The sequence below is a fragment of the Buceros rhinoceros genome, unplaced genomic scaffold, assembly GCF_000710305.1.
Source record: "Buceros rhinoceros silvestris isolate BGI_N320 unplaced genomic scaffold, ASM71030v1 scaffold14474, whole genome shotgun sequence".
NCBI lineage: Eukaryota > Metazoa > Chordata > Aves > Bucerotiformes > Bucerotidae > Buceros > Buceros rhinoceros.
Window position 1 is genome coordinate 17,474 of NW_010410153.1, and position 11,026 is coordinate 28,499.

The 11,026-nt window shown below is 48.0% G+C and overlaps 1 protein-coding gene across 1 annotated transcript in view; it reads right to left on the bottom strand.

Moving 5' to 3' along the window:
* Positions 1 to 6,841: 6,841 nt before the first annotated feature.
* The window catches only part of LOC104492898 (fatty acid desaturase 1-like), a 10,524-nt gene continuing 6,339 nt past the window's right edge, over positions 6,842 to 11,026 (bottom strand). The window contains exons 7-12 of the mRNA XM_010135502.1: positions 10,220 to 10,296; positions 9,411 to 9,508; positions 8,682 to 8,778; positions 7,899 to 7,978; positions 7,049 to 7,174; positions 6,842 to 6,893 (exon numbers count right to left, since the gene is read on the bottom strand). Coding sequence (XP_010133804.1) covers positions 6,842 to 6,893; positions 7,049 to 7,174; positions 7,899 to 7,978; positions 8,682 to 8,778; positions 9,411 to 9,508; positions 10,220 to 10,296 — 530 coding nt within the window. The remainder of the gene's footprint in view (positions 6,894 to 7,048; positions 7,175 to 7,898; positions 7,979 to 8,681; positions 8,779 to 9,410; positions 9,509 to 10,219; positions 10,297 to 11,026) is intronic.

Genomic DNA, 11,026 nt, shown 5'->3' on the forward strand with positions numbered 1-11,026 from the left:
GCAGGAATGATGATACAAGGATTTCAGAGCTCAGCTACAAGCTCTTAACTCGAGCAAATGTTACACGAATTTCAAATCATAGCAGTTTTTTTCAGTATTCTGTAGAAAGCTGCTACTTCTCCAAGTCATTCACCTACTAATCTACTGTGGAGAATGAGCTGTGATCGAGGCGCAGTTAAGTGATATGAAGTGGTAACATCACCTGCGCTGTTCTGGGCTTCAGCTGGATTCTTACCTGATCAGGCAGGTGAGAGCTGGGAATGTTTTGTGAAGGGGTGAGAATATTTCTTGCTGGAAGGTAGAATCCTACTGAGTTTTGGAGAACAGGCAAGACTTAATTCTTTACTTTTGTGTCTGCTGAATGGATTAGATTGTCTTCCTCTTACTTCTGAAATAAAACAATTTAAAAATCCCTTGGCAGCGTTTGTTTTCTGTATGAATGTTTTCAAATGGTTATAGTTCACACCTTCATCTGTTGTTTGGAGATGGTGCAGGAGCCGTTTCAGCACTTAGTTATTTGGCCATTGGGGTTGTCCAGGGCTGGCCCAGGCTGCCCAGGGCAGTGGTGGAGGAAACCCCCCAGAGGGGTTTCCCAGCCGTGTGGAGGTGCTGCTGAGGGACAGGGGTCAGCGGGGACTGGGCAGTGCTGGGGAACGAGGGGACTGGAGGAGCTGGAAGGGCTTTTCCAACCAAAATGATACAGTGGTTCTGTGTTTGAGTGTAGTTTCTTAAAAGACTGGCCCATGCTCTGTGCTGCCAAACAGACCATGACAAGTGTTCCACAGGAAAACTTGGCCTTTTTCAAAAGGCAGCGAGAAGGTTAAGGCACACTGGAAGAACAATATTGTTTATTTCTTTGAATAAATAAGATGATAGGGCCATTTAGAGCTACTTACCATGAGAATAAAACCACTGTTGACATGACCTGACACAATCTCGCCTGTATTTTGACTTTGTGTTCTGCTTAAGTAAAATCAAATACCCCTTGGTTAGGTTGTTGCAGTATGACTTTCAGTTACATGGGAATGAGAACTGCTCCACGTCTTCCCATTACTGTTTGATTTTTAGATGGTGGAATCGGGAATTAATTTGAAACTCATATTTTGGAAATTGCAGCTGCTCCAGGAGTACCTCTCCTCATGGGCCCTTCCCCTTTATTCCTAGGTTGTTCTCCCTTTTCCAGAAAATCTGGACTTGAGCAGCCAAAAATAATTAGCAGATTCCAGACTCTTAGTGGCCATTGGCTGGAGAGGGCTGTGCCAGGAGATGAGTGAGTGTATGGGATTGCGAAATGTTCTCCAGTGATAAAGGGTGAGGTAGGTTTGGATCAGATAGTTACTGTTTTGTGTGTGTTGGAGAAAGCGAGCCCTGAATTCCTTTCCTGACCCCAGGTAGCTCAGTGCCTGCTGAAAGCTGCGGATGGAGGTTGTTTCCTGAGCAGCGTGCAGGTATCTGTGGCTTCAGTGTCTGTTAAATAGACCACAACAGTTTGCCAGATGTTCTCCCCTTGGAGGACAAGGCTCTTTGTTCTCCGCTTGGAGACCTGATTCATGAATTCTCAGACAGGTGTGTGAGACACCTTGAGGACAGGCTGAGAGAGTTGGGGTTCTTCAGCCCAGAGGAGGGCAGGCTCTGGGGAGGCCTTATGGCCCATAAGAAAGATGGGGACAGACTTTGCATCAGGGGCTGTTGTGACAGGACAAGGGGCAATGGTTTTAAACTGGAAGCGGGGAGACTAGATAAGAAAAGAAATGTTTTATGATAGGGGTGGTAAAACACTGGCCCAGGTTGCCTGGAGGGCTTGTAGATGCCCCATCCCTGTTAACATCCCAGGCCCTTGGGGCTCTGGGCACCCTGCTCCCTGCAGGGGGATGGACTGGAGGAGCTTTGAAGGTCCCTTCCAAGCCATACCAGTCTGTGATTCTTCCTGCACTGTGAGTCTTGTTTGCTGTGGCATTTGGGGCCTCGAGTGGAGCTTGTGTTGCGTGTCCTCTCTCATTGCTGGCAGGTCACAGGAAGATCCACAGTGCACAGTGAAGTTTGACCTTTCCTCCCAGGCAGTTTCCAGAACATAGCTGAACCAATGTTTGGCTTCCCAACTGTGTGATCAAGATACAGGTCACGTAAAGCTGGACTTGAGGATAGCCTTGACTCAACTGGTGTGAGGATGGAACTTGGGCAGTTGCATAAGGCCAGTGTGGACAGAGCTGGGAAGAGAACTGAGGCTCTGGTTTGATTGTAAATGAAATAAGGCCATTTTGGCAGATCTGTGGTTTCTCTGTTAGTAATTGCTAGGTTCCCTCTTGGCTCTTGAATCCAGACTGAGTTAAAGACCTTTATCATCTGTGCTGCACCATCATCTCACAAACAGCTCTTTGAGGTAAAGCATCTGTCCCCTTCCCTTTCTCTTTTGCACTGTGAAGAAGGTACAGATGGACTTTTCCTGTGTAAAACCTGTCCCATGCGAGAAGCTCTGAGGTCCTCTTCTAGCTCAGGATGGTTTTGGTTGTGGGGATGGGTCATTTGGACAGGAGAAGATTCCCCCGCGCTTTTGCAAAAGCCTATTGGGGCCAACCGATGAGGCAGTGGTGTGGAAACAGAGTGAAGTAGCTCAGTATTCGCTTCACTGGTGACGATGGCATGTGGACAGCCTGCACCGCTGCGCAGAGCCCGAGTGGTTGAGCTGTGTAAGCTTGAACTTTGTCACGGGGGGGTTCCACCCAAAGTCAAACTTCAACCCCCGTGCAGCTGGCAATCCAGCCGGAGAGTAATCAGGCCCTCAGGAGCTGTGCTGGAGTTTGTTCTCAGGTCACGCACTAAAGCTTGCTAAACTGCGAGTTGTACTTTCAAAATAAAAAACCCCCAAATGTTTTGACATCCTCCTGACCAGAGCAGAACTTTATTCCACGTATTTACCCACAGCACTTCATCTCAGTCTGGCTCACCCTTCTTGTGCACTTTTCTTCGTTCCACACTGCTGGGTCCTCGACTAATGAAAACATTTGTGGCTCTTTTTGTTTTTATTGCCTTTTGACTTCCGGGGATCCTGCCTGCAAATTGCACTAGAAGCCCAATGATATCCAAAGTCCGCAAATCAAATGTTGGTCTTCAAAATCGTGGAATCACAGAATCATCTGGTTGGAAGAGACCTTTAAGATCATCGAGTCCAGCCATTCACCCTGTGCTGCCAGGGTCCTAAACCACGTCCCTCAGTGACATCTACCTCTCTTCCCAAGAAAATTATTTTCAAAGACTACCTCAGGTAATTTTAAAAAGCTCTTTAAAATAGTGGAAATGGGACTGAAAGCGTTCTGAGTCCTGCCTCACCCCTTACTTCTCCCACGGAGTTTGCAGGAACCGCTTTTTACTGCCGTGGTGCGGGATGTGTGCATTGTGCTGGTAACAGCTGAACATCACTGCAGGGTTTCCTGTGCGGGGTTAAAGGGTTTGGGCAGCAGTCGGTGGGGAGCGGGGCTCGAGAGCACAAACAATACAAAGTCCATTCGTTATCTAATCAGAGACTTCCCTTTCGTCTCTTTACCAGGCCAGAGCTCTCTTTAACCCCATCGCTTTCCATACTGTAAGCAAGTGGTTTGCGCTGCTCATACACAAATGACTCTTCTTGGTGCCAATGTCCCCTTTGCAAAGTCAGTCCTGTCTTTCAGGGTCTGAGCTGTACTCATGACGGTACTCACTTCAGACAAAGAACATGCTCTTGTATTGACTAACAGAAAGATATTGCCTCCTCTCCAAGGTGATTTAGAGCGCCTGGATTATCCTCCTTCTCTGGCTCACCTTCTGCCTGGCAGAGCCCAAAGCTGAGCCCACCCAGGTAATCCAGTTTACTCTTGAACTCACAAAACTACCTAATAAGCGTGAGCTGGCACTCAACCTGGTGTGATGCTGATGCAAAAAGTAGCCAGGATGCAGTCTGAAGAAGCTTTGCATCATGGCGAGTTCCCCAGGAGTTTGCTAATGTCCCCCAGGGCTCAGTGCTGGGGCCTGTTCTCTTCAATATCTTCACCAGTGATCTGGACGAGATGATCAAGTGCACCCTCACCAAGTTTGCAGACAATGCCAAGTTAGGTGGGAGTGTTGACCTGCTTGAAGGAAGGGAGGCTCCATGGAGGGATCTGGACAGGCAGGATCGATGGGCTGAGGCCCATGGTATGAGGTTCAACAAGGCCAAGTGCTAGGTCATGCGCTTGGATCACACCAACCTCCTGGAACGCTCCAGGCTGGGGCAAGGGTGGCTGGAAACTGCCTGGGGAAAAGGATCTGGGGGTGTTGGTAAACAGCAGCTGAAGAGGAGTTATCAGTGTGCCCAGGTGGCCAAGAAGGCAAATGGCATCCGGGCTTCTATCAGCAATAGTGTGGCCAGCAGGAGCGGGGCAGGGAGTGTCCCTCTGCACTGGGGGCACTGGTGAGGTTGCCCCTTGAATCCTGGGTTCAGTTTGGGCCCCTCCCTGCTAGAAGGACCTTGAGGGGCTGGAGTGTGTCCAGAGAAGGGCAACGGAGCTGGTGCAGGGTCTGGAGCCCAAGTGTGCTGAGGAGTTCCTTCCTGTGATTCCACGTGGCTGTTGTTCCTGCCAGCCAAACGAGCAGCTCTCCAGCCCTACCCTTCTCCCAGCTTTCTTGTCCCGTCTTCCTGACCTGATTTTGTTTGTAATCCAAACTCTCGGGTTCATTTCCAGAGCTGTAAGCCTCAGTAGGAAGCAAAGAAGCTCACTGCCACCCAAAACTTTCTAGGAGGCTTAGGAACATGATGTGGCTTTCTGTAACTATACAGCGTGAACAAGCTCCAAAAACGGTACTACAAACTCAAGGCACAGGAAGTAAAAAAATGTATTTTTCTTCGTTTAGTCCCACCTGTTTGTTTGAATGGCGTAGGGTTAGTTGTAGTGTTAGAACCAGCAGGATTTGCAATAGGGCCGTTAGGGTTTGGGTTACTGCCTGCAAGGGTTGGCGTTGGGGTTAAGGTTACAGTCATTAGGATTAGAGCTATGCTCAGTCTTCCAGCCTGTCGGTGTGATGGGTGAAGGTAAGGGTGGAGGTTAAGGCCTATTTTTAATTAGAGTTAGGGCCATTAAGGGTTAAATTTAGGGTTAGTGTAGAGGTTAGGGCCTATTAGGGTTCGTGTTACTCTCAGAGTTGGGGCCATTCGAGTTAGGGTTCGGTTAGCTTAGCAGTTAGGTTGAGGGTTAGGATGAGGGTTTGTGTTCGGGTCTGTCAGGTCTCAGGTTAGGGCTGGTGTCTGTCACAGTCTGTTTGATCTCTCAGCTACAGGACGACATACTCCGTGATTTAAATTTTACTTCATGGGCTCATTAAGAAACACGACAAAAACCTGCAAAAAACAGGGGCTCCATCCCCTGTTGTCATCACGTGAATTCACTTATTCACCACCCGGGTCGTAAGACCCGCAGATCTTAATTCATGCGCCTATGAGCAAAGCCAAAACATGACAAAGAATTAGTCATCTCACCAGCCGAGGGTGAGAGCGCTCATCCTCCCTCCTCCATCACAGTGCACTGTGTCCTGTACCCCACTGGGAAGCACAAAAGCCTCCGTGGTCCGGCTCTGTTCCAGGATCTCAGGGGTGTTACCTCTAGGTTTATTACTCATATTGTGGATAATAACACTATTAATTTTAGCTTTATTAACATAACTGTGGGCTAGAGAAAATTATTCTGAATATTTTCTACTAATAATAGCAGCTCACTGTTACTGTTCCTACTTCTTACTAATGCCCCCTTCCCTAGAATGCCTAAAATAAATCCTTCCAAAAGGTGGCTAAAAGGAAATTTGCTATTTCGCTTATTAAACAGCTTAGATCAGATTTGTGAAATGTGACAGATCAGAGAAACACACTCACAGACCAGGAACGCTCCAAAAAGCAGCTAAGCAGAGGCTACATGCCTCCTAGGCTCCAGGTGGCGTGATGGAGTGATTGACCACCCAACCAGAGCATGGGTGCTGTTGTCTTGGACAAAACAACTCTATGAGTTACTGGTAACAACCACTTGTGTAACTGTCCTTGACACAGAAATGCAGGCTTACACCAGGACAAAACGAGATTTAGGAGTACAATTATTCCTATAGTAATGTAGCTTGTGGATGTATTAGATTTGCTTTCAGGAACCTAAGACACTCCCCTAGTGGGTTTTTCTTTCTATATTAGGCACTAGCTTATTGTTCTGTACTCTTTGGTAGAACCCTCTTTCAACCCACTTCTTTCTGACCACTGGGGATGCCTGGTGTCATGACGATGAGGAGGTCTAGAGATCAGCAATGTTGTTACTCAACTGCATATTGCAATTGCTATACTGCAGGCGTGATACGTAGTTTATTATAATTTATTACGATTTAAGCGCATTGCTGGAACACCACGTTAATTCAACACCCTGTGCAATTTCAAATGACTTCAAATAAGCAAACGTTGTACTAGGCATTAAACCCTCTGCATAAAGAGTACCAGAAAAAAATAGTCTCTGACATGAAGTTTGGTGTGTGCAGCTGCACCAGTCCGTAATCTGACTCGAACACTTACCTGGGCTCAGAAATGCTCTTGGCTGTATTTCCTCAGCCACAGTTAGCAAAGCGTTTCTCCGTGTTCTAACCATTCATCTCCTGCCTGCCCTAGCCGCTCGTAACATGTATGAACCAACACACCAGGAAAGGCCAGAAGTAAAACTCAAGTAACTTCATATCTATTGGAATCACATCCTTCACTTCTTATCCGTTTTCTTCTGCCAGAGGTCCCGTGTGGTCCCTGCTCCTCAGCTTGCTGGGAATGCAAAGATGTGGCAGGCTGTGAATGGTACCGTCAAGCCTTGTCTTCTTATTTGTGTAGGTAGGCATCAAGCCAGAGCTCTCCTGAATCCTTCAGAGAGCTGAGAGAGAGAGAGAGAGACAGCGCACAAGGGGCCACGTTATGCAGGGTTGCTTAGGGGACTGTTGGTGGGGACAAGGGAAACGAGGGTTGTTTGTAGGATTCCAGTCTCTCCTACATCCTTCCTCAATGTCCTGCCAGTGTGGCGTTACTTACTGCACTATGTCTGCAAAGGCGGTGAGCAGCGGCTTGCACTGGTACTCGATACCGTGTTTGGCACACAGGGACTTCACCAGAGGAGCCACCTTCCAGTAGTTGTGTCTTGGCATCGTGGGGAACAGGCTGTGAACAGCAGACAGACAGATTTTCTTCCAGTGCTTTATATTACTTCCCCACGTTCTCATTCATTATCACTTCCGAGGAATCGCCCAGCTCGCGCTGAGTAGGGTCTGTAGCTGCTCCTGGCTCTTTTCCCCTTGGTGTGCTTTTAGCACAAGTAACTCAGCTAAGATTTTCCTGCTTTCCCCTTCCGTTATTTTCTGCAGTTGTCTACAGCAACATTTCCCCAAATTAAGTGATGCCGTACGCTGGAAGAAACTACTTCCCCCCCTCCCCTTTCTCCGGAGATAACTACTCCGGAGCACAGAAGAGACAAGCCCATCCTTTGGCGGCATATCTCGGTCTCTAGAATAATAGCAGCAGTGGTGAACACAGGCTTGAGCTGCTGTGCCAGACAACAGACAGGGTGCCTTAGCCCGTCCATTTTCACTGATTCCTACGAGCCATTGCTTTGGAGAGGCTCTGTTGCCATCTGGGTGGTTTTGTAGATCCTGCCCATGTTCAATTTTTGCTACTCATTCTCCTCTTCCTGTGGGTCCAGTGAAGGTTTTGAATTACATTATGATTCTCTTCAGGGTTTTCAGTCTTTTTAAAGACAAACTCATTGGTGCCTCACAACTATTTGTACAATTCAGTGCAGAGAAGAATAGGGAAAAGAAAAAAGAAGAAAAAAAATATTAGAAAAACCAAAGAGGCAAGAAGATGCTCCCTGAGGGTGCGTACTCACTGATGTTCAATCTGGAAGTTCAGATGCCCCGTAAACCAGTCATTGAACAGAGACTGCTCAACATTGCACGTGGCCTGGAGCTAGAGGAGGGGAAAGGAAAGCGAAGTCAGTACGGACTGGGGACTGCAGCCTCTCTTGCTTGTCTGAAGAGCACAGGAGATTCTCCTACTCTGATCAACTGATGTCTTTGAGCCCAAGCTGAGCTACCTCAAGCCAGGCATCATAATCCCCCTTCAGCTTTGTGGACCAGCAGATGTACATAGACTGGCTAACACGCACCGTGGTAGCACTAGGAGCTGGCTCTGTGCTCCTGCGAGGGCATGTGAATGGACAGGCAAAAGTTCCTCCTGGTCTTCTCAAAGCTATGTCTGCAGAAAACAGAGGTGGCAGGGAACTGCTGTGGTGCTCAGACTTTACTGCTGGACTCCAGTAAGTCTCTGCAAAGAGGGGACACCGCAGTGGCACGATGCTGGTGCAAAATTGCTCAGCCAGAGCAGGCCACAACTTCCATCTCTGCATGAGCCGAAAAGGTCCAAGACAGAATGACATAGTAACTGGGGAGGTGGGTATGTTCAGGAAAGAGCTTTGGTTTTAGATTGCCCATGAACTTGCCATCGCTCTCCTACTTTACTGTTACCATAACTGGGTCCCATTGTCCTGCTAACCTTCACTTCCCAGTTACAGGGTTTTCACCCTGTTGCATTGCAACAGAGGACTTGCTTGTCCAATGGTTGGAAGCTGCACCTGTGTGGCCACAGTTCTTAGGAATGAAAAATATTTTACCTGCGTAGACACCCAGTCCAGGTTTTTGTCATAGTAGATATCCATAGGGATATGGTTCATCTGCGAAACCCAGACGAACCAGCTGCTCTCCAGCATCCTGTGCAATCAGACAAGAGGCCAGAGGTCAGCGACAGGGAAGCAGGTCAGTGAAGAGCCATTGAAACAACAGCACAGCCAGACGGACAAACACAGGGCTGAACCTCGCTAATCCAGCACCTGGACGGCTTCCAAACCCTGGAAGTTTCATACTTCCTTGTGAAACTCATGACCATTTAATATGTTTTATTATTAAACTGATGCAGCCTGGGATTCATCTTGTTTTATCTATAGCCAAGGACCAAACTAATTAGAATCAGTAGAACGATCCAAGTGGGAAGAGTATTGTCCATTCAAGGCTGTGCCTGGGCTTTCACAAGCCCGAGCTGAGCTGTTTCTCTTAAACGTTCCCTATCTCTACCCAGCAGCACGCTCAACATCCAAAGCTGCTATGCCAGGTAAACATTTCTCATTTTGGTCAGCACTCAGTGCCACCAGAGCCAATGAGGCAACACGAAACTTGAACCAGCAATTGAGCAGAAGAGTCTTGGTTTAACTTTAAAGATTTAAAAAACTAAGCGAAGTAATGAGATGGGAAAGGAGAGCATGGAGAGATTAGCAGAGAAAGGCAGGCAGGCGCAGACGGAAACAATAGGTAGCAGAAGGCTGAAGAGCCTTCTAAAGAGATATCACCTGAATATGAAATAATACGCCAGGAGACTCTTTAACTCTAATAACGATCCATAGGTGAAAAAGAATCTGATATAGAAGGTCAGCATCCAGGCCAAGTCCTACCAAAACCAGAGACAACAAGAAAAGAGCAGAATTATAAGTGACATAGGCTGAAATATTTTTTCAGCTTCCTGTTACATGTACAAGAAAACAATCTACTTTCAGCTTCTTGAACCACCTGAAGCAATCCAAGTTAGCACAAGCCAATCACAGAATCATCTGGTTGGAAGAGACCTTTAAGATCAGCGAGTCAAATGACAGGTTTTTTTTCATGTCTTGCTATAACAGAGATGAATCTGAGCATTCTCGCCCAGAAAGTAGATTAATATGTTACCAAGTGACCTTTCAGAAACATGTGTTGACTGTGGAGTTCTGGGCAACGAGTGCTAGACCAACAGTCCCACTTGGGCTGGAAGAACAACAGCTTCTAAAACCCACATCCTCCCATTTCTGACCACTGCAGACCTTCCCATTTCCTTCCCAAACCAAAGGAGACCGAACACCCCGTGGCTCTGCAAATGAGGCAAAGCAGGACAAGCCAAACAGCCTGTTGCATGGTTTCAGGCCTTTGTTACTGAGCTGGAGGACATAAGGGGTTTAGCAGAAAGTATGCAGAGCCACTGAGAACACTGCACCAAACTGACCGTCCTGTGACACGGAGTGTCACACGGCAGCGGCTGAGCTCCAGGCAGAAGCTGGCTGCGTGTTCAGAAGAAAGCTTGAAGACCCACAGCTGCCCCCTTCTTGGTTGCACCAGAAGCGATACTTACCACCCAATACCCTTTGGTGTACGCAATGTAAAACGTGTGGTAGTGGAAGTAGGTGGGAAACAGGAGCGGAGGAAGAGCTGAAAAGGAGAATTCATCATCACTGGCAACGTCATGGACTGAGTGACCCATCGTCAGCCGGGAAGCAAAGGATCCCTGCACAGCTACTCGGTACGAAGGACATTCCAAGAAGCTTTAGGGCTGGGTGATGCCGATGTGCACCAGTGCAGACAGACAGTCAGCAGTGTGGGAGCCTGCTGACCTCTAGAGGTAAAGCAAGGTAAGAGGAGAAGCTCTCAGGCTCGATGGAGGACAGTTGTGCTCCTTGCATAACAGCCCGCAACTGCTTATGACTCCTGTCACCACAGGTAGTACTGCCCAACGCTTCCCCAAGCAGAGCTATGGCCCCAGCTGCTTCTAGAAAAGAGTGAGAACAAAAAGGGGAGTGGAGGATCCTGGAAAACAAGGGGGACAAGACACCAGAAACTTAATCCTTTTGAGTGCCACGGTAACCACGTTGGTACTGGTTGGGATGCTCTACAGGGCTCTGAGCGGCCTGCTCTGTTTGAAGATGTCCCTGCTCACTGCAGGGGCATTGGTCTAGATGACCGTTGGAGGTCCCTTCCAACCCAACCCAGTCTGCGGTTAGTGCCTCCAAGCTTTTCCAGGTCTGTCTGTTAATCTGGTAGTGCTCACAAAGCTGAGGTTTCATTGTAGCTTCTGAGAAACAGCCACAGAGGAGTAGTTTGAGAATTGGCTTCCACATCCCCAGAGCTTATCTGCTTTCCCCTTCAGTCACTCAAAGGAGGG